Source organism: Staurois parvus, unplaced genomic scaffold (genome assembly GCF_062004578.1).
Source record: "Staurois parvus isolate SC_StPar_1 unplaced genomic scaffold, SC_StPar_1.0 ptg001279l, whole genome shotgun sequence".
NCBI classification, from domain to species: Eukaryota; Metazoa; Chordata; class Amphibia; order Anura; family Ranidae; genus Staurois; species Staurois parvus.
In genome coordinates this window covers 26480-47163 of record NW_028319075.1, presented here as the reverse complement: position 1 = coordinate 47163, position 20684 = coordinate 26480, and the positions used below count along the sequence as shown (strand labels likewise).

At 45.0% G+C, this 20684-nt stretch overlaps 2 protein-coding genes across 2 annotated transcripts in view; one reads left to right on the top strand and one right to left on the bottom strand.

Moving 5' to 3' along the window:
* Window positions 1-3324, top strand: part of LOC149437641 (NACHT, LRR and PYD domains-containing protein 12-like) — a 65222-nt gene extending 61898 nt beyond the window's left edge. The window contains exon 15 of the mRNA XM_089660803.1: window positions 2924-3324. Within this exon, the coding sequence (XP_089516929.1) occupies window positions 2924-2942 (19 nt within the window). The 3' untranslated portion in view covers window positions 2943-3324. The remainder of the gene's footprint in view (window positions 1-2923) is intronic.
* Window positions 3325-6951: 3627 nt separating this feature from the next.
* The window catches only part of SMG5 (SMG5 nonsense mediated mRNA decay factor), a gene marked incomplete at its 5' end in the record, with an annotated part of 38123 nt that continues 24390 nt past the window's right edge, over window positions 6952-20684 (bottom strand). Inside the window, 6 exons of the mRNA XM_089660813.1 lie at window positions 6952-7612; window positions 10369-10507; window positions 12109-12183; window positions 12306-12396; window positions 12544-12703; window positions 17496-17555. Coding sequence (XP_089516939.1) covers window positions 7529-7612; window positions 10369-10507; window positions 12109-12183; window positions 12306-12396; window positions 12544-12703; window positions 17496-17555 — 609 coding nt within the window. The remainder of the gene's footprint in view (window positions 7613-10368; window positions 10508-12108; window positions 12184-12305; window positions 12397-12543; window positions 12704-17495; window positions 17556-20684) is intronic.

Sequence of the window (20684 nt, the reverse complement as noted above, 5' to 3'; positions counted from 1 at the left end):
CAAGGCAGGATGGATCCATGCTTTCATGTTATTTACGCCAAATTCTGGCCCTACCATCTGAATGTCGCAGCTAACATCCAGACCCATCAGACTAGGCAAAGGTTTTCAATCTTCTATTGTTCAGTGTTGGTGAGCCTGTGCGAATTGTAGCCTCCATTTCCTGTCATTAGCTGACAGCAGTGTCCCGGTGTGGTCTTCTGCTGCTGTAGTCCATCTGCTTCAAGGTTGGACGTGTTGTGAATTCAGAGATGGTATTCTGCATACCTTGGGTGTAACGAGTGGTTGTTTGGTTGGAGATCATAAAAAGGCAACAATAACTCAGTCTGCCCATCCTTCTCTGATATCAACAAGGCATTTTGCTCCACACAACTGCCATTGCCTGGATATTTTCTCTTTTTCGGACCATTCTCTGTAAACCCTAGAGATGGTTGTGTGCGGGAAAATCCCAGTAGATCAGAATACTCAGATCAGCCCAACAACCATGCCACGTTCAAAGTCACTTCAAATCCAATTTCTTCCCCTTTCTGATGCTCAGTTTGAACTTCAGCAAGTTATGTTCACATTGTCTAGAGGCCTAAATGCATCGAGTTGCTGCCATGTGATTGGCTGATGAGCAATTTGTGTTATCAAGCAATTGAACAGGTGGACCTCATAAAGTGGCCGGTGAGTGTATATCCAGAAGGGGGTGAGAGTAAGGTACCTGATCCCCAAAATCTCTCTCTCCTTGCGAACATCATGTGGCTTATCTGTGCTGTTCATACCCCATACTGACTCTCAGGCAATGAACCCTCTGTGTGCTTGGATGCTAGGGCAGGAATGTGCTTATCTACTCCACTTCAGTGAACACATGTAGGCCTGCCTTGAGAACGGTTAACCCTTTACAGCTTAACATTTGCGCACTGTTGCTTCTGGTGCGAATGGCATTTAACACCTTTGCTTCTGCTATGATTAACCCTTCATAGCTGAAACAATAATACAACCTCCTGCGCTTAGATGTGGCGCTTAAGAGTGTGATTTGCCTGTCTGGCTACTGGATATGGCGATAAAGGTCTTGCTGCCCTCTCAGGACTGTGGGTGCCCTCGCATGATTAAAATTGATGATAAAATGAAGAGAGTGCACCGACCTAGTGCATTACCAAAAAACAACATTTTTATTAAAATCTTTTAAAAAGTAGGTCATTGCTTACACATGTAATATACAGGCATATAGTAGGATGCAGATGAGACCACCTCTAGGACCATGGTACCCAGTCAGTGGTAAGGGAAGTCTCCACAGTGTCCTATGGCTTACGTGTTTTGAGGGACAGAACCTCTTCTGCTTCAGCTGGGAGTGCCAGATGTCAATCCAGAGAGTTCCAGCCAGACAGCACCAGAGCCTGAGGTCATTGCTTCAGCCTCGGGATTCCCTCCTGCATCTTTCTTTACAGGGAAAGCAGTCTCCTAGTTGGCTATTTCTTCCTTAGAACATCTCACAAACATACACTATATTGCCAAACGTATTGGGCCAGCCCTCCAAATCATGTGATTCAGGTGTTCCAATCCCCTCCATGGACACAGGTGTATACAATCAAGCCCCTAGGCATGCAGACTGCTTCTACAAACATTGGTGAAAGAATGGGTCGCTCTCAGGAGCTCAGTGACTCCAAGTGTGGTCCTGTGATAGGTGGCCTCCTGGGCAATAAGTCCATCCGTGACATTTCCTGGCTACTAAATATTCCACGCTCAACTGTTAGTGGGATTATAACAAAGTGGAAGCAACTGGGAACAGCAACTCAGCCACCAAGTGGTAGGCCACGTCACATGACAGGGCGGGGTCAGCGCATGCTGAAGTGCACAGTTCGTAGAAGTCGCCAATTGTCTGCAGAGTCAATAGCTAAAGACCTCCAAACTTGGTGTGGCCTTCAGATGAGCCCAACAACAGTGCGTAGAGAGCTTCATGGAATGGGTTTCCATGGCCGAGCAGCTGCATCCAAGCCTTACATCACCAAGTGCAATGCAAAGCGTCGGATGTCGTGGTGTAAAGCACGCCGCCACTGGACTCTAGAGCAGGGGAGACATATTCTCTGGAGTGACCAATCACGCTTCTCTGTCTGGCAATCCGATGGATGTGTCTAGGTTTGGTGGTTGCCAGGAGAACGGTACTTGCCTGACTGCATTGTGCCAAGTGTAAAGTTTGGTGGAGGGGGGGATTATTGGGTGGGATTGTTTTTCAGGGTTGGGCTTGGCCCCCTAGTTCCAGTGAAGGGAACTCTTAAGGCGACATTTTGGACAATTTCATGCTCCCAACTTTGCGGGAAGAGTTTGGGGATGGCCCCTTCCTGTTCCTACATGGCTGTGCACCAGTGCACAAAGCAAGGTCCATAAAGACATGGAGGAGCCAGTTTGGGGTGGAGGAACTTGACTGTCCTGCACAGAGTCCTGACCTCAACCCCATAGAACACCTTTGGGATGAATTAGAGCGGAGACTGCGAGCCAGGCCTCCTCCCCCGACATCAGTGCCTGACCTGACAAATGTGCTTCTGGAAGAATGGTCCAACCTTCCCATAGACACCCTCCTAAACCTTGTGGACGGCCTTCCCAGAAGAGTTGAAGCTGTTATAGCTGCAAAGGGCGGGGCCAACTCAATATTGAACCCTGCAGACTAAGACTGGGAGGGGCCATTAAAGGTCATGTGCGTGGAAAGGCCAGCGGCCCAATACTTGGGGCAATATAGTGTATGAAGAAAACTGCAATGTCTAATTATAGATCAGTCTGGATTTTGTCCATCCTGCTGTGTTGAACTTCTAGGACTAACGCTGGACTCTAACAAGAGGTGTCAGTGATGCAACTAGTGGATTCCAGTTATAAGTGACTACGTTTAAGACTGACAGATTTTTTTTTTTTTTTGTGTGTCCATTTACCTAACCGTGTCTCTATTCCGCAGGTTACACGGATCCTTTTAGATCCATCGTTGTCTATCGCGATTATTTCACTTTGGAACCAGCAATCGGAATTCTTTAGGTTTACATCTTAGTTATTTTATTTATATTTTTTTTTCACCTTCAAAATGAATTTTGCTGGTAACCGTTACCCACCTGTGCCTTATTCCATCAGCAGGGACTTGTACCTTGTGGGGTGAAGCACAGAGGTCAGACTGTTGATACAACCTGTGGATTGCCGCTGTTTATGTCCAAGGTCTCCGCTTCTATTTGTGGGTTATGCTGATGTTTTGGGGGCAACTTAGACAACATTGTCTGATATTAATGACGGTGGAGGGGTATGTTCTTTTACTTGTTGTATTCAATGTTGTGATATTTTACAGAAGTAAAGATATTCAATATTTAATTTGAATGCATTAATAACTACGCCACGTGTGTCCTACCCCAGCATCTTATAGCTGGAGTCTCTTTTCTGGTGTCCTAATCGTTGGTACACAGTCTGGGCTGTAGGGACCCCTCTAATTCAGCGGAGTGGCACCTAAAGATTATTCTGAACCCTTTTATTTTATGATTTCTTATAATCTCTGTAGCGGTGATGATCCTGTTACTCAATATCTCACACAAATTCTCTGAGATATTGAGAGACCAGATTCAGAGTGAACAGCGAAGCATGCAGAAGAGGCCTTTGCCCTGCCTCTTCATGATCTATCTAATCCCTGCTGTGCCTGCCCCATCAGCCCTGCCCATACTCCAACCCTGATGTGCATACGCCGTGTGCATGTACACACACCCACCACTGTGCTTTCTCTGTGTATGTTGACCATTTGCCCTCCGGGTTTTAGACTCCCCCCTCCCCCAACCAGGCCATTTTGTGTTATTCGCCTCTGTGCTACTTTAGCTGGCCGTTGCGCAGTCATGCAACACTTTACTCAAATGAAATTTACATATTTTTCTTCACACAAATAGAACTTTTGGTATTTGATTGTCTCTGGGTTTTTTTTTTTTTTTGTGTGACCAAAAATAAAAAAAAAAAACCAAACAGTATTTTTTACTTTTTGCTTTAAAACATATGAAATAAAAAAAATAACTTTTCTTCACAAATTTAAGCAAAAATGTATTCTGCTACATCATGTCTTAGGTTAAAAAAAAAAAGTCCTAAAAAGTGTATATAAATTAGTTTGCATGAAAATTATAGCGTTTACAAATATATATATATATATATATTTGAATTTGTATTTATTATTTTTTATACTAGAATTGGTGGCGATCAGCAACTTATAGCAGGACTGGGATCGTACGACGGATATTCTGACACTGGGTGGGAACTAACTGCCACTGACATCCCCAGGGACACAAATACAGGGATCAGTGCTAATAAAAAGGACTGACAGTGTACAAATGACACGGGGCAGGAAGGGGTTAACATCTGGGGCCATCAAAGGGATAAGTGTGTCAGGGAGTGATTTAACTATGTAGTTTGTGGTGTATTAGTAGGGGATGTGCTGGTTTTTATCTCCTTTTATCAGAAAAAACTGTCAAAAGTCCTGCGTAACAAGGTAATGGAACTTTATAAAGATGGAAAAGGACATAAAAAGATGTCCAAAGCCTTGAATATGCCAATCAGTACTGTTAAATCACCTATTAAGAAGTGGAAAGTTCGGGGATCTCTTGATACCAAGCCAAGGTCAGGTAGACCAAAGAAGATTGCAGCCACAACTGACAGAAGAATTGTTCGGGATACAAAGGGAAACCCCACAGGCAACCACAAGAAAAATCCAGGCTGCTCTGGAAAAAGACAGACAGTGTGATTGTTTTGAAGGAGCACAATATGATGACACTTCAACAAAAATGAGCTGCATGGTGGAGGGGGCCAGAAAGAAGCCTTTTTATGTCCTTTTCCATCTTTATAAAGTTCCATTACCTTGTTACGCAGGACTTTTGACAGTTCTTTTCTGATCCGCATGGCTCGGGATCTAGCCCAGTCAGTGCTTCCACGTAAGAGCCAACAAACTCATTGACTATTTATACACTGACACTCATTGCAATTTATAAAGCCACAGATGTGGGACATTAACTTCTAATTGTCATTTTAACCCGTATGTGTCACCTTGTGCGTCTGTACCAAGGCCAAACATTCCAGGGGAGGGAAACTTTTGAACCGGGCTATTTGGATGATTTCTGTTATTTATGATTTAAAAAGGAGCCAAACAACTGTGTGATAATAAATGGCTTCATATGATCATCATCCTTCAATAAAAGAGCATTTTGTGGCATTTTCAGTCATATTTTCAATATCAATGCCAAAGTTTCACAATTTCTGCCAGAGGATGCAAACGTTTGAGTACAACTGTATGTCACCTCCTCACCCCCTAAATGCTGCATCACTGCCACTACAACCATGTGCACGCAGGTGCGGGGAAGCTGCATTTTATTGGAATGGGTTGAATTCGGTGAGTAGTAGACTTTACGTTGTTTAACCGATTCCTTACCGCCCTATAGCAGAAAGAGAGGCCCCCCCCTTTTTTTTTTTTCCCGCCAAAAGTTTTTGGAAAATGCAGAATGAAATTGTATTTATTTTTTTACAGAGTTGTCAATAAGATATTTGTAACACACACACCATAGACACACTTAGAATTGCACCCCACAATACATTCTGCTACTCCTCCCAAGTATTGTGAAACCATGTGAGACTTTTTTTTTTTTTTTAAATCGCCAACCACAGAGAGGCCCCCAAATCCAAGGAATACCTTAAGGCTTTCACAGGATATATATATTACCCATCTAATTTCCTGACTAATCACATTGGTGGAGGCCCTGGAGCACCAGGACAGTTTGAACACCCACAAAATGACCCAGTTTGGCCTTGGCTGTAGAATGTCCACATCCAGAGTGTCCCACTCTCAACAGTACTCCTCAAACACCTCCAGATGAAGGGTCATTTCCCCAGGAGAACACTGCTGAGGGCTTCCACTCTTGCAATGTGAACAGCGGACAGAGTAAGAACGTGAAGCTCTGCCCAAGACAGGATGAGATCCACTTCCTCATGGGCCACCCAACTTCTGGTGCCTCATTGATGATTTATATATGCCAAGGCATTGTCTGACTGGATCCGTACAGGGAGACCCCACAGATGTGATGACCACTGCTGGAGAGCCAGGCGAGTTTTCTGCAGTTCCAAAATGTTGATGGAGAAGGACCTTGATCCATCGCATTCGTCTGCTGACGGTAGGTACCCTCTGGGCGCTCCACACAGTTTTTCCAGCTGACCCCAGTAGCACAGAGGGCTGCATACATTCAGAGGCAGTGTTGGGGGGAACATCAGGATCTATAACCCTGCCTGTCACTCAGCTCTGCAGTTGATTGAAAACTAAACAAAAAAATCTGAAAATATGAGAACATTTTTCAAAGTCCTACCTCTTGAGCACTAGGTGTGTTGCAGATGACAGGGGTTGGCCAACAGAAGGGCCACCCCTGGGTTGTGCCTTAATCTATTGGTTGTACTTAGCGTCTTGCTCTTGCAGGTGGCACAAAACCCAATGGTCTCCTTTTGATCCGCCTGTGTCCTTCAATGAACAAAAGAGACGTTTTCGATGAGATAAACCGAAAGAACAAATTAGTTCTAAATGGATGCAGACCCTGCAACTTTCCTCATTAGAACACTGCAAATGGATAAGCTGATTAAAATTGAAAAAGTCACTCCCATCATATTTACTCCGCTCACAACACATTTTCTTCAGAGCAGAGACAGGTAACAAAAGGTTGAACAAATCTGTACAATGTATATACAGTGGATATAAAAAGTCTTCACACCCCTGCGGGGGATGACACTAGTCCTGTGCATGCGCAGGAGGCCATCATCCCGGCACTGTAAGCCGAGCATGTGCAGCTCAATTTGCAGCGCCGGAGAAGACAGCAAGCAGCCAGGGAGGGGCATTTTATTGCAGAATCTTCTCGCGGTGGAACTTTTAACGATTTAAAAAAAAAAAAACCCATCCCCCGTTATAAATTTAAAAATAAATGATCACATTTACACTTGTGTCTTAAATAAAATAGCGCCGTTTCCTTTATTTACAAATCTCCAAAACTGCTCCAGCATTGGACAAGATCTAAGTAAAGAAAACAGGGGATGCTGGGTAATGGGAGGGCTGGGAAGGGAGGCTGGGAATTCAGGGACAGGCAGGGTGAAGGGTTCAGGAAAGTCAGAGGGTGATGTTGTCCGGTCACCACACTACACAAGAGGAAAGAATCCGGCCACAGTCCGGTCAGGTCAGCCAGAGGCCTGGAAGATGGACGTCTGTGGTCAGGAGGTCACGTACTACACACAAAGACCACACCACACAAGATGGATTCCACCTTCTCTCTTCCAGCCTTGGATGGACAAGCTCCTTCTGTTTTCTGACACCGCAGTCCTCCACCATCATAGACGTAGGTGGCTGCGGGGCTTTTCATACAAGACACATCAAAAAGAACTTTATTTTCTTGTAAGAGCTTGCCGGTTTAGATGTTTTTCTCTGTTTTGGTTCCATTTTCAGGCCATTTCCAAGTCGCCACCATAAGGGAGGATGAAGGATGTGATTTGCTTTTGTATGAACGGTCATCACCTCGGACTGTCAGCCCATCTCCTTCCACTGCTTGTAGAAATCTAGAACATTCTTGATCTCGATGTTGGAGCTGACGGCGGCCTGCAAGGCGGACTGAAGACAAAGGAAAAACGTTACCTTTCATATATTTAGCAGAGAATCCACCAGAACTGCACTCGCCGAGTCAGTAAATGTTTTCTGAGATGGAAACCTGCAGGTCTGGATGTTAAACTTGTGTTTTCATATATACAAACTAACCACGGGTGTGATCAGGTGGACGCAGGAGCCGAAGAGCTCCTGGACCATCTATAAACCAAAAATTGGATCCAATTCTTTTTGATTTATAGCACGTGTCAAACACGGGGCCCGCAGGCCAAATACAGACCGCCAGGTCATGTCCTGTGGCCCTCGCACCTCTCCTGCAGCTGTGGTACCCTTCATCTCTGCCCCACCTTGTCTCAACAGTCAGCAGCAGAAAAGAGGACAGAACTCCTCCAGATCCTGTGCAGCTGTGGAGTGGCTCGTCTCTGCAATGAGGACAGAACTTCTCCTCCAGATCCTGTACTTCTCTGTGCATCTACGGAGAGGCTCGTTTCTGCTAGGAGGACAGAACTCCTCCTCCAGATCCTATACTTCTCTGTGCAGCTGCGGAGAGGCTCATCTCTGCAAGGAGGTCTGTCCTTAATGCAGAGACGAGCCTCTCCACAACTGCACAGAAAAGTACAGGATCTGGAGGAGTTCTGTCCTCATTGTGCAGTTGTGGAGAGGCTCGTCTCTGCAATGAGCACAGAACCCCTCCTCCAGATCCTGTACTTCTCTGTGCAGCTGTGGAGGGGCTTGTCACTGCAAAGATGAGAACAGAACTCCTCCAGATCCTGTACTTCTCTGTGCAGCTGTGGAGAGGCTCATCTCTGCCCCCATCTCTGCAGTGAGGATGACAGACCACCTCCTACAGATCCTGCACCTCTCTGTGCAGCCACAGCACCTCCTTGTCTCCACATTTCCTCCCTCAGCATTCAGCAGACTCCAAGCCCTACTCTGGTCCTCCTCTAGATCCTGCACTTTCTGCTTCCCAGCCCTGCCCCCAGCAACACAAGGTAAGGGGGGTGCACTGTGATGCACTCCTGGCTTCTGATGGTGGGGGGGAGGGGGGCTCTTGGGATCTCATGTAAGAGGAGGTGGGGTGCTCTGGACATCTGGTCTTACAGATACAACCGCCCCTTTGAGTGCCACCATAATGCTGATGCGGCCAATGACTGACACCCCAATTTATAGGATGGCCATCATTGTCCCAATACGGCACACAAGTGACCACCTTTTACAATCCACTGCAGGAACATCCAGATTTCCTGGAATTCCCTCTGGAGTACAGATTGCGGAGTTCCTATGGCTGCTTATCAGATCGGATCTCATCTGACCTGTAATCTATCCTTGCTGTAGGGCCCCCTATGGTAAATGCCCAATACGCGGATAAGGACGATCGTGTAATACTTTCCTTACTCCTGCCCCTGGCAGGCCCCTTCTTATCTGTGCGACTGTCCCCCGACACCTGTTAAATAATGCACTCAGGGCCATGCTCGCACGATGACGTCATTAAAGTGGAACTAAAGGCATAAATACCTTCTTTCCAACTGTGTGACGTCCGCGAGGTCCCTCGCTGACATTGGCATCTTCTCCATGACCTCTTCAGCAATCTTGGTTGGCCAGCAAGGGACGACATCATTCCCACGCTCAGGACCAGGGGCGGACTGACAACTCATGGGGCTCCCGGGCAATAGGGGATCATGGGGCCCCTGTGTCCTTGCCCAAACTCAAAGAAGCCTATGAAAAAGGTACCAGGGGCATCTCATGGGGCCCCCTACTGACCCCGGGCCCTCGGGCAGTGTCCGAGTTTCCAAATGGTCAGTCTGCCCCTGCTCAGGACTGTAGTCATCCCGGCACATAGGCACTGTGTCTCCTTTGCAATAGAGACCCTCCTGTCTATTTGGAAGTTTATCATCATCATTTCCACTTTAACCGCTTCCCGTCCAGCTCATGTACATAAACGGCCGGACAGGAGCAGTGCAGGGGCAGGTTGCTGTTCATAACCGGTGCCCGCCATTTTAGCCTGTGCGCGCTCCCTGGAAGAGCGGTGCACCGCGATCCGGAGCCCGCGACACAGCGGAACACTGATCACTGTACAGGACCTCTGTGTGAGGTCCCGATCATGTGATCACTGATTGGCCAATCAGTGATCACATGAATAGTAATAAGCAAGATGTAATTTCTGACATCATTGCTTATTACGAGTAAAATCTGTGAATGATCAGAGATCACATGGTACAGGGCTATTCACAACAGCCTTGTACCATGTGACAAGCTGTGACCAAAATGGTGTCAGGTCTGTGCAACCAGCATCCTCCTTTTTCCTCCAGTACACCGAGAAAAGGGAAGGCCGCTATTAACAGGCAATATTCCACTATACACCCCCTTTCCTCCTCTTCAGAGGAAGTAAAGAACCTTCAGTGTGCAGCTACTCCTCCCAATTACTTACCTGAACCCTTATCCAGCAATGTGCACGAGAGCAGAGGCTCTCCTGGGACTCTTCCTCCTCACTGGCTGTGACACAGCAGCAGGAGCGATTGGCAGCCTCCACAGCCAGTGAGGAGGGGGCAGAACTGAGCCATGCTCTGTGTCCCACAGACACACCAAGGCAGCTCAGGAGTGTGCATGCACGAGTGCCCCCACAACAAGCAGTTTGTTGTGGGGGCAACTTGGCAACGGAGAGGGGTCAGAAGTGTCAGCGGGGAACCTGAGAAGAGGATTGGGGCTGCTCTGTGCAAAACCACTTTAAATCCACAAAGCGGGGGGGGGGGGGGGAATAAACACACCTGCACGGCAGAGGAGAAACATTCGGGTTCCTCGATCTGAAAGCCGGTTATAATGGTGACCATCCCAGCCGTCTCTTCTTCATTGTTGCCCTGCGACACCGTCAACTGCTTACAGCTGTCCAGAATCTTATAGAGATGCCTGTAGGGGGCAGAACACAGTATCAGAATACATACCCAGAACACGTCATGTCCATGACACCAAAACCTCTCTGTGAACAAGCCGTGTTTTCAAAATTGTACAGCAGGCTCTGGGCTTTATTGGATAAGTGATCTGGGTGGGTGTAAAGCCTCCTGATCACTTCTACAGTGTGATGTGTGTGAAAGATGCAAAAAAAATGTCCCAGGGTCACCAACAACCATGGCGAAGTGTGTGAAAGAAGAGGACCAGAAGCGTAAAAAGTTGTGAAAGCCGCTTGTTCCATTTCCACAGTCCAATCACGGTGGAGCCATGAAGTCTGGGACAGGTGTTCATTGCCTGAGTGTTAACGGCATTACAACGGCCATACATTTCATGACACCGCAATCGGATTAAAGCACCTGTTGTTGATTCAATTCCCTACCACAGCCCCTCCCCTCCTTGCAGGTCATAGCCCTCGCCTCTTCTGGGAATGTCTAATTACTGTCTGTGCTGGCCCAGCTCCTTTGCCTCTCCCGTCAACTACATATTTTATGTAGCAACCGGGGGAGACATGCAAAGGGAAATACTACAGAGCAGTGCTCTCCAAACTGTGGCCCCGGGGGCCAGATGTAGCCATTTGCTTACCTTCATTCGGCCCTTGGAGCACCACTCCTCCCACTGATAAAAGACACTATTCCTCCCACTGACACAAACCATGGGGCATATTTCCTGCAAGTGACATCAACCATGGGGCATATTTCCTGCAAGTGACACCAACAATGGGACACTTTCTATTTCTGACAACAGTGCAGGACTCTTCTTCCCATTGACGGGGCACTATTCTTCCCCCCGATACTGAAGATGGGGAATGTTTACACTCACTGATACCAGGACAATTTCTGCTACTACTGGCCACAGTCCGGCCCCCCCCCCTAAAGTCTAAGGGACAGTAAACTGGCCCTTTGTTTAAAACATTTGGAGACCCCTGCTATAGAGTGTCACTTCAGTAACAGCTCTGAATTTGATGGGGCTGCTGACATCAAATCCAAGATGGCGACACCCAGAAGCAGGCTCAGAGCGCTTTTGGATGTCTACACAAGGCTTTTACAAGTAAATAACAAACATAAAATACATTAAATGCAAATACAATCTTAGGGGATGAGGTATGTTGAACTAGTCTGGTGACAGTTCTATTTAAAGCAAGCTCTCAATGACCTCTTTAGCTGCTTGTACTGTGGAGTAATTCATTCTCAAATATTACAATAAAGTTTCTAAAGCCGGCTTCATTCAGAATTTAATATTTTATAAATACTGGCGTGTTTTTACATTAGAGATTTTTGCTCTCTATAGAAAATAAAGGTGGAGGAACTGTTATTTCAGTGACTGTACTCTTTGAAGATGAATTTCTCCACAATGCCTACAGTTACAGAGGCAACATTTTAAAGCGCTCTACAATTTTAGCAACCCAATGGATGTACAGAGCATACTCTCTGGAATAGGGAGACCTTACGTCAAAAGCCAATAAATGTGGACAATAAGGGTGAAGGTGTCAAATCTATGGCCTTCACACATGACTGAGGTGGCGAGTTGCTGGAGGTCTATCCTCCAGGAGGCCCTCTTACCAGGCATCAACGTCCTGCCGCTTTAATTTATTCCGCTCAAAACTCTTCCCAGCTTCCTTCTGGCAGCGGATATACCTGAAACAAACAGAGATTAGCAGAACTGTTTCGTCAGATGACCCCTTGCCAACGTCACATGACCCCCACCCTTGCCAATGTCACATGACCCCCACCCTTGCCATACACTAGTTAACACTCACCGATTTCCTTTTTTAAACTCCGCCTCTAAGTATCGGATTCCGTCTCGAGCTCCAGCGTTTTCCTTCTTTAGAAAGTCCAATCCATCAATAACTAAAGAAGGAAGCCATGATCAGTACCGATAGATCAGTTCAGCCATTTATAGATTGGTTTGTCTATGGTCTTAAATAAAACGAGTTTTTGGAATCCTCACCCAATCACCGACAACCAATAAACTCACCAGTCCATATCATCTCATACCTGTCTGCGGGATGATAATGATGAAACGCCCGCTGTTTGCCAGCTGTCGGATGATGCCCAGATGTTGGCAGAGCGCCTGTGTGTCCGGGATGAGGTATGGAGACATGGCGGACTGAGATTTGGGCTGCTGGAGGGTGCCCTCTAGCTGTGACACTTCCAACTGCAAACAGACAGGTTCGGGTCAGTACCACAGTTTTGGATGTAAATGAATGTAAAATTCTAGCCTTTATATTGCTTAGTAGCTCGTATGGGCGTTAGCTGCATACAGTAAGTGGCGCTGTGTTCCGGCACCCGCATGGGCTACTTCCCTCAGCTGCTGGAATTAAACACAGAGTTGAGCCGAGTGTTTCTCCACAGGGGCGGACTGACCATTTGGAAACTCGGGCACTGCTCGAGGGCCCGGGGACAGTAGGGGGCCCCATGAGATGCCCATGGTACCTTTTTCATAGGCTTTTTTGAGTTTGGGCAAGGACACAGGGGCCCCATGATCCCCTATTGCCCGGGGGCCCCATGAGTTGTCAGTCCACCCCTGTTTCTCCACCATTCAGGAGAAGCCTTGAATTTTCATCACTGAGTTTACAAAGCTTCCTCAGATTGGCTGAAGTGGAAATCGTGATGGCATTCACCTGCCTCTCCACCTCGGGCAAATCAGAGGAAGACGCTTACCAAGTGATGTGTGCCTGCAGCGATGGAGCTTACAGAAAGCAGCCTTCCGAGCTCTAACAGATTTAGAGATGCCGCTGTCCCTCAGAACCTGGTCTTCAGCGGCCGTGCTGTCAAAGCCAGTGAATGTGAAGCAGGATGGTAAATCGGCCCGAGACAGAAGATCTGGATGATTTGGGAGAGCCCATAGAGTGTGTCTGCCAGGAGACTTAGAGTTGTGCAAAAATCGTCCGATTTTTCGGCCAAAAAAAAAAAAAACGGCCGATTTTCGTATCGTTAGTGAGTTAATTGGTCGGCCATTTTTCAGGATTTTGCCACTTTTTTTTTTTAATTGGTAAAGTTGGAAGAAAATCGGCCAATTTTCGCAGCAATGATGGGCAAATCGGAGAAGAAGGAGGAGGAGGAGGAAAGAAGAAGGAGGAAGAAGAAATAGGAAGAAGGAGGAAGAAGAAATAGGAAGAAGGAGGAAGAAGAAATAGGAAGAAGGAGGAAGAAGAAATAGGAAGAAGGAGGAAGAAGAAATAGGAAGAAGGAGGAAGAAGAAATAGGAAGAAGGAGGAAGAAGAAATAGGAAGAAGGAGGAAGAAGAAATAGGAAGAAGGAGGAAGAAGAAATAGGAAGAAGGAGGAAGACGACGGAAGACGGAGGAAGACGACGGAAGACGGAGGAAGACGACGGAAGACGGAGGAAGACGACGGAAGACGGAGGAAGACGGAGGAAGACGACGGAAGACGGAGGAAGACGACGGAAGACGGAGGAAGACGACGGAAGACGACGGAAGACGGAGGAAGACGACGGAAGACGGAGGAAGACGACGCAAGACGGAGGAAGACGGAGGAAGACGACGGAAGACGGAGGAAGACGACGGAAGACGACGGAAGACGGAGGAAGACGACGGAAGACGGAGGAAGACGGAGGAAGACGACGGAAGACGGAGGAAGACGACGGAAGACGGAGGAAGACGACGGAAGACGGAGGAAGACGACGGAAGACGGAGGAAGACGACGGAAGACGGAGGAAGACGACGGAAGACGGAGGAAGACGACGGAAGACGGAGGAAGACGACGGAAGACGGAGGAAGACGACGGAAGACGGAGGAAGACGACGGAAGACGGAGGAAGACGACGGAAGACGGAGGAAGACGACGGAAGACGGAGGAAGGAGGAAGAAGAAAAAAAGAAGGAAGTAAAAGGAAGAGTAAGAAGGAAGAGGAAGAAAGAAGAATTCCAGTCTGCTATTATATTTGACATGAAAAAGTATTGCGGTTGCAACATTGTATCTATTTGTATCGGAATAAAAACATCTGTATCCGAAATGGATACAAATAGATACAATGTTGCAACCGCTATACTTTTTAATCTCAACTATAATAGCGGAACTCTCTGCAGGGACAGAAGTAAATGCCGGCCGTAGACAGGACGAAAATCGGCCGTTTTTTTTTTTACCGTTGGTGGGAACGTCGACCTATTGAACGACTGATTTTCCGGTTTTCGACCAGTCTATAGCCTGCATTGGAGTACAACATCCTCCTGGGCCACTTTGAAGCTGTGAGGAGCAATGGAATGTTCCAAAGTTTCAATGTTGCAAAGTAGATGAAGGAGGAGTCTCAGGGGGGACTGTTTATCCATGGGACAGGAAGTGAAGGGAAGTCTCCGCAATGGGACATACATGGCAAACAAAAAAAAAAAAAAAATCTGGAAGGGGTTATAACCCTCCATTACTTTATCCAAAATTAAAAAACAAAACAAAAAACCTTTTGCCTATAGTTCTATGTTAACCACTTGCCGCCAACCACTGTAGAAATACGGCGGCACGGCTGGGCAAAACCACGTTTTAAAACGTGTGTTTTTTTAAAACAGGTAGGGGGCGCGCGCGAGGCGCGCCACCCCCCTACCTGTCCCGCCGATCACGGCCGCGGATGTCAGTCGCTGGGTCACAGCAGGTCGTTACCGGCTATGTCCCGGCGATTAGCGGCAATCAGTGACAGAGCACAGCTGCAGTAGCTGTGCTTTCTGTCAGTTCCCTGACAGCTCCAGGACACGCTGATTGGGACAGAAGAGTTTCTCTGTCCCGTTCAGCGGTGTTCCCTGCAGTACACACCCCACCCCCTAGTAAAACACTCCCCTCACACAGTTAACCCTTTCACTGAATAATAAAGTTAACCCCTTCCTCCCCAGTGCCATTAGTACAGTGTCAGTGGTTTTTTTTTGCACTGATCACTGTATTGGTGTCACTGGGGATGTCAGTGACCCCAAGTCAGTTCCCCCCCAGTGTCAGAATGTCCGCCGCAGTCCCGCCATAAGTCGCTGATCTCCACCATTATTAGTATTAAAAAAAATTAAAAATCCCAGTATCTTTCCCGCCATTTGTAAACGCTATAACTTTCACGTAAACCAATTAATTTACACGTATTGTTTTTTTTTTTTTTAGCAAAGACATGTCGCAGAATGCATTTTGGCCAAAATTTATGACTAAATTTGATTTTTACATTTTTTTTTACTGGACATGTTTTATAGCAAAAAGTCCAAAATATTGTTTTTTTCCTCAAAATTGTCAGCCTTTTTTTTTTTTATAGCGCAAAAAATAAAAACCGCACAGGCGATCAAATACCACCGAAATAAAGCTCAATTTGTGGGAAAAAAAATTATGTAAATTTCATGTATGTAACGTATTGCATGACCGCTAAACCGTTAAACTAGCACAGCGTTGTATAGCAAAAAAAATGTCGTAAATTGCAGTATCTATACCAGGGGTGGGCAAACTTTTTGACTTGAGGGCCGCAATGGGTTCATATATTGGACCCGGGGGCCGGACCAAGAGTAGATGAATGATGTGTATGTGTCATCCATAGTAAGTATAGTAATATTCCCCCATAGTAAGCATAGTAATTCATCCCCCATATAGTAATTCATCCCCCATAGCAATACATCCCCCATAGTAATTCATCCCCCATAGTAATTCATCCCCCATAGTAATTCATCCCCCATAGTAATTCTTCCCCCGTAGCAATACATCCCCCGTAGTAATTCATTCCCCCTATAGTAATTCATCCCCCCTATAGTAATTCATCCCCCCCATAGTAATTCATCCCCCATATAGTAATTCATCCCCCATATAGTAATTCATCCCCCATATAGTAATTCATCCCCCATATAGTAATTCACCCCCCATATAGTAATTCACCCCCCATATAGTAATTCATCCCCCATATAGTAATTCATCCCCCATATAGTAATTCATCCCCCATAGTACTATTCCCCCCCAAGTAGTAAGCCAAGTCCCCCCTGTGTCAATTCACTTACCTTTGCTCCGCGCGTTCCTCTCGCCGTGTTCCCACGCCGTTCCAGTCTTCAGGGCGGACTGTGAGAGAAGCCTAGCTCCCCTCACGTTCGTCATGCTGCCCTGCCTACACACATCCTGACAGCCATCCTGACAGTATCAGGCTCCGCGGGCCGTAGTTTGCCCATTGCAGTATCTATCCCATAGTTTGTAGACGCTATAACTTCCACACAAAGCAATCAATATACACTCATTGGGATTTTTTTTACCAAAAACATGGAGCAGAATACATTTTGGCCTAAATTTATAACTATCTTTGAGTTTACTATATATTTTTTATAGCTGAAAGTAAAAAATATAGTTTTTCTTCAAAATTTTTGGTCTTTTTTTGTTTATAGCATGAAAAATAAAAAGCGCACAGGTGATCAAATACCACCAAAAGAAAGCTCTATTTGTGTGAAAAAAAGGACGTAAATTTCGTTTGGGTGCAGCATTGCATGACCGCGCAATTATCAGTTGAATTAGTGCAGCGCCGAGTAGCAAAAAGAGGCGTGGTCATTAAGGGGGGTAAATCCTCAGGAGGGGGAGGGGTTAAGGCTTTGAGACCCAGGCTTGCGGTCTATGGTCTGCAGACTATGAACAGGTTGGAGCAGAATCCCTGAAACCATGCTTCCACAGGGACTGGAGCAATGACACCTTGTTCCAGAGGACCCACCAGAGCGGCCCTGAGATCTGCTAATCTGTGCTGTGACACCGTTGGAGTTGATGAGCCGAGGAGGGGGCTAAGAGCAAAAAAACTAGATTGTAGCGGCAGAATAACCCGACAGTTAATGATTTCCTATGTCCCTCAATGAAAGAAGAAGAAAAGAGAGGTTTATTATTGGGGCTTGCACACACTGTAATAAAGAGAAGTGTAGACAGTTCTAGAAAGTGCCAGTGAACAGCTCTGCCCTCCCCTGGTAGGGGAAGGGAAAGAAGCCCAGAAATGGGCCACCATACAGCATGTGTACCTGGAGTCTCAGCTGGGCCATGTCTCTCATGAGTCTGTTCCGACGAGCTTCCTCCTGCGCCTGGGGGAAGAAAAAAAAAAAAAAAAAAATCAACACATATAAGCTGTCACATCCATAAATCCCACAGAGAACGCTCCAATTTCCTAGTGGATGGGACTGCGACTTTTCCCGACATTGCCATCTCTCTGGATAGAACATGTTTTTGTCTAAAGCAATCCAGAAAAGGTAAGATTTCATAACTTGGACCCTTCAAAACTCTGTCCTCATCACCGCTGACACCAGGGATCGTGTATAACTACAAATCACAACCCTTTAGGCCACGGGTGTCAAACCGGCGGCCCTCCAGCTGCTGCGAAACTACAAGTCCCATGAGGCATTGCGAGGCCGACAGTTACAAACGTGACTCCCAAAGACAGAGGCATGCTGGGACTTGTAGTTTCACAAAAGCTGGAGGGCTGCCGGTGAGATGGATATGGTAAAATGCCTATTTGGTTTATGTTTTTTTATACATATCTACGTTTATATTTTTATATTTTTAAATGCTTTGTATGAATATATATATATGTGTTGTGTGTATATCTTTTTCCTGCTGGTCTTTGTGGTACTTTAAGAAATTCTTGCTCAAAAATGTCTGCTCAGCAACCCCTCCCATCGAGTGAAGTTTAAGTACAAAGGAAATATTTCTTTCCAAGATAACCCCTAAGAGAAGATCACGCCTATATTCTAAAGGAAGATTGCTTTCCTGAGAAAATGACCAATCAAAGACTAATATAATGCTAATGCTGCCCTCACATGACCCTTTCATCATCTCGCATATATAAACTCACTTTCTCATTCCAATAAACTAGAAGTTTCACAGACCGACCGCGTGTCAGTGTGAGTTTCTTCATGTGTGCGCACATTCCACAGCTCGATGATTAATTAGGACAGGAACAGATAATCACCAGACACTTAGTCTGAACTAAATCACCGGTTTGACCCCCCCTGCTTTGGGCTATGCTGGGACTTACAGTGCCACAGCCACGGGGTAGGTGCAGTTCTAAAAGCAAAAGTCTATAGAAAAGAAGAATCCACAGCAAGTCACTTATGGACACTGCAAGGAACTGAAGAACTCTGCTGCAAATCCTTAATATATAAAGAGAGAGAGAGATAATGGATGGATGGATGGATGGATAGATAGATAATAGATAGATAGATAATAGATAGATAGATAGATAGATAATAGATAGATAGATAGATAGATAGATAGATAGATAGATAGATAATAGATAGATAGATAGATGGATAGATGGATAGATGGATAGATGGATAGATAATAGATAGATAGATAGATAGATAGATAATAGATAGATAGATAATAGATAGATAGATAATAGATAGATAGATAATAGATAGATAGATAGATAGATAGATAATAGATAGATAGATAGATAGATAGATAGATAATAGATAGATAATAGATAGATAATAGATAGATAGATAATAGATAGATAGATAGATAGATAATAGATAGATAATAGATAGATAATAGATAGATAATAGATAGATAGATAATAGATAATAGATAGATAATAGATAGATAGATAGATAGATAATAGATAGATAGATAGATAGATAATAGATAGATAGATAGATAATAGATAGATAGATAGATAGATAGATAGATAGATAGATAATAGATAGATAGATAATAGATAGATAGATAGATAATAGATAGATAATAGATAGATAGATAGATAATAGATAGATAGATAGATAATAGATAGATAGATAGATAGATAGATAGATAATAGATAGATAATAGATAGATAATAGATAGATAGATAGATAATAGATAGATAGATAGATAATAGATAGATAGATAGATAGATAGATAGATAGATAATAGATAGATAATAGATAGATAGATAATAGATAGATAGATAGATAATAGATAGATAATAGATAGATAATAGATAGATAGATAGATAGATAGATAATAGATAGATAGATAATAGATAGATAATAGATAGATAGATAGATAGATAATAGATAGATAATAGATAGATAGATAATAGATAGATAGATAATAGATAGATAATAGATAGATAGATAGATAGATAATAGATAGATAATAGATAGATAGATAGATAATAGATAGATAATAGATAGATAGATAGATAGATAGATAGATAATAGATAGATAGATAATAGATAGATAATAGATAGATAATAGATAGATAGATAGATAATAGATAATAGATAGATAATAGATAGATAGATAATAGATAATAGATAATAGATAGATAATAGATAGATAGATAATAGATAGATAGATAGATAATAGATAGATAGATAGATAGATAGATAGATAATAGATAGATAATAGATAGATAATAGATAGATAGATAATAGATAGATAGACATAACCTTTGCAGTGCTACACTACTGGTTCCACCCCCCCACTAAGTGCCCCTATAGCAAGTCTCTTGCTATGGGGGTACTCGTGTGTGCCCACTCCTGAGCCCTGCAGCCGCTCCCTCCTCACTGGTTCCGACTGACAGCAGTGGGAGCCAATGGGGAGTGAGAGAGCCTTGGTTCTTCTCATGCACAGGGCTGGACCCAGATTGGGCTTAAGTATGCATTTGGGGGGCTGCAGAGAAAGCTTCAGAGAATGCAGTAAGGTAAAAACAACCTTTACAAACACTTTAACCCCTTGGTGTCGGCGCCTCCCGGTTCTTTCAGGGTTTCAGGAGGCGGGGTGGGGTTTAGGGTCATGTGACCGCCGTGACACACCATCACGGCGGTCACATGATCGAGAAAGGTCCCGACCGAAAGAGGAGATCGGGACCTTTTCCGTGAGTACCAGACGTGTGCTGGGAGCTCTGAGCACGGCTTTTTTTAATAGAACACAAATGTGCGGCCGCTCGGCGTTTAGGCCCAGACGCCGGGAGGCGGCACATTTGCGTTCGGACGGTGCCAAGAGGTTAATCACAATGCAAGTATCAGCAGCTGCCCAACTAAAAACAATTCCCTTCCTGTAGGACTGATATATTATCTCAACAGTCAGTCAGGTTTCAATCACACTTGTGAATGGAGCCATTGGTGATTAGATGCGGGTGGGGGGGACCTAGCAGGGGGGTTTCCCTGCAATTAGCTGCGGGTGGGAAGCTCCATTGAAAATAACGGAAGGCTGAGAGTTCCCACAGA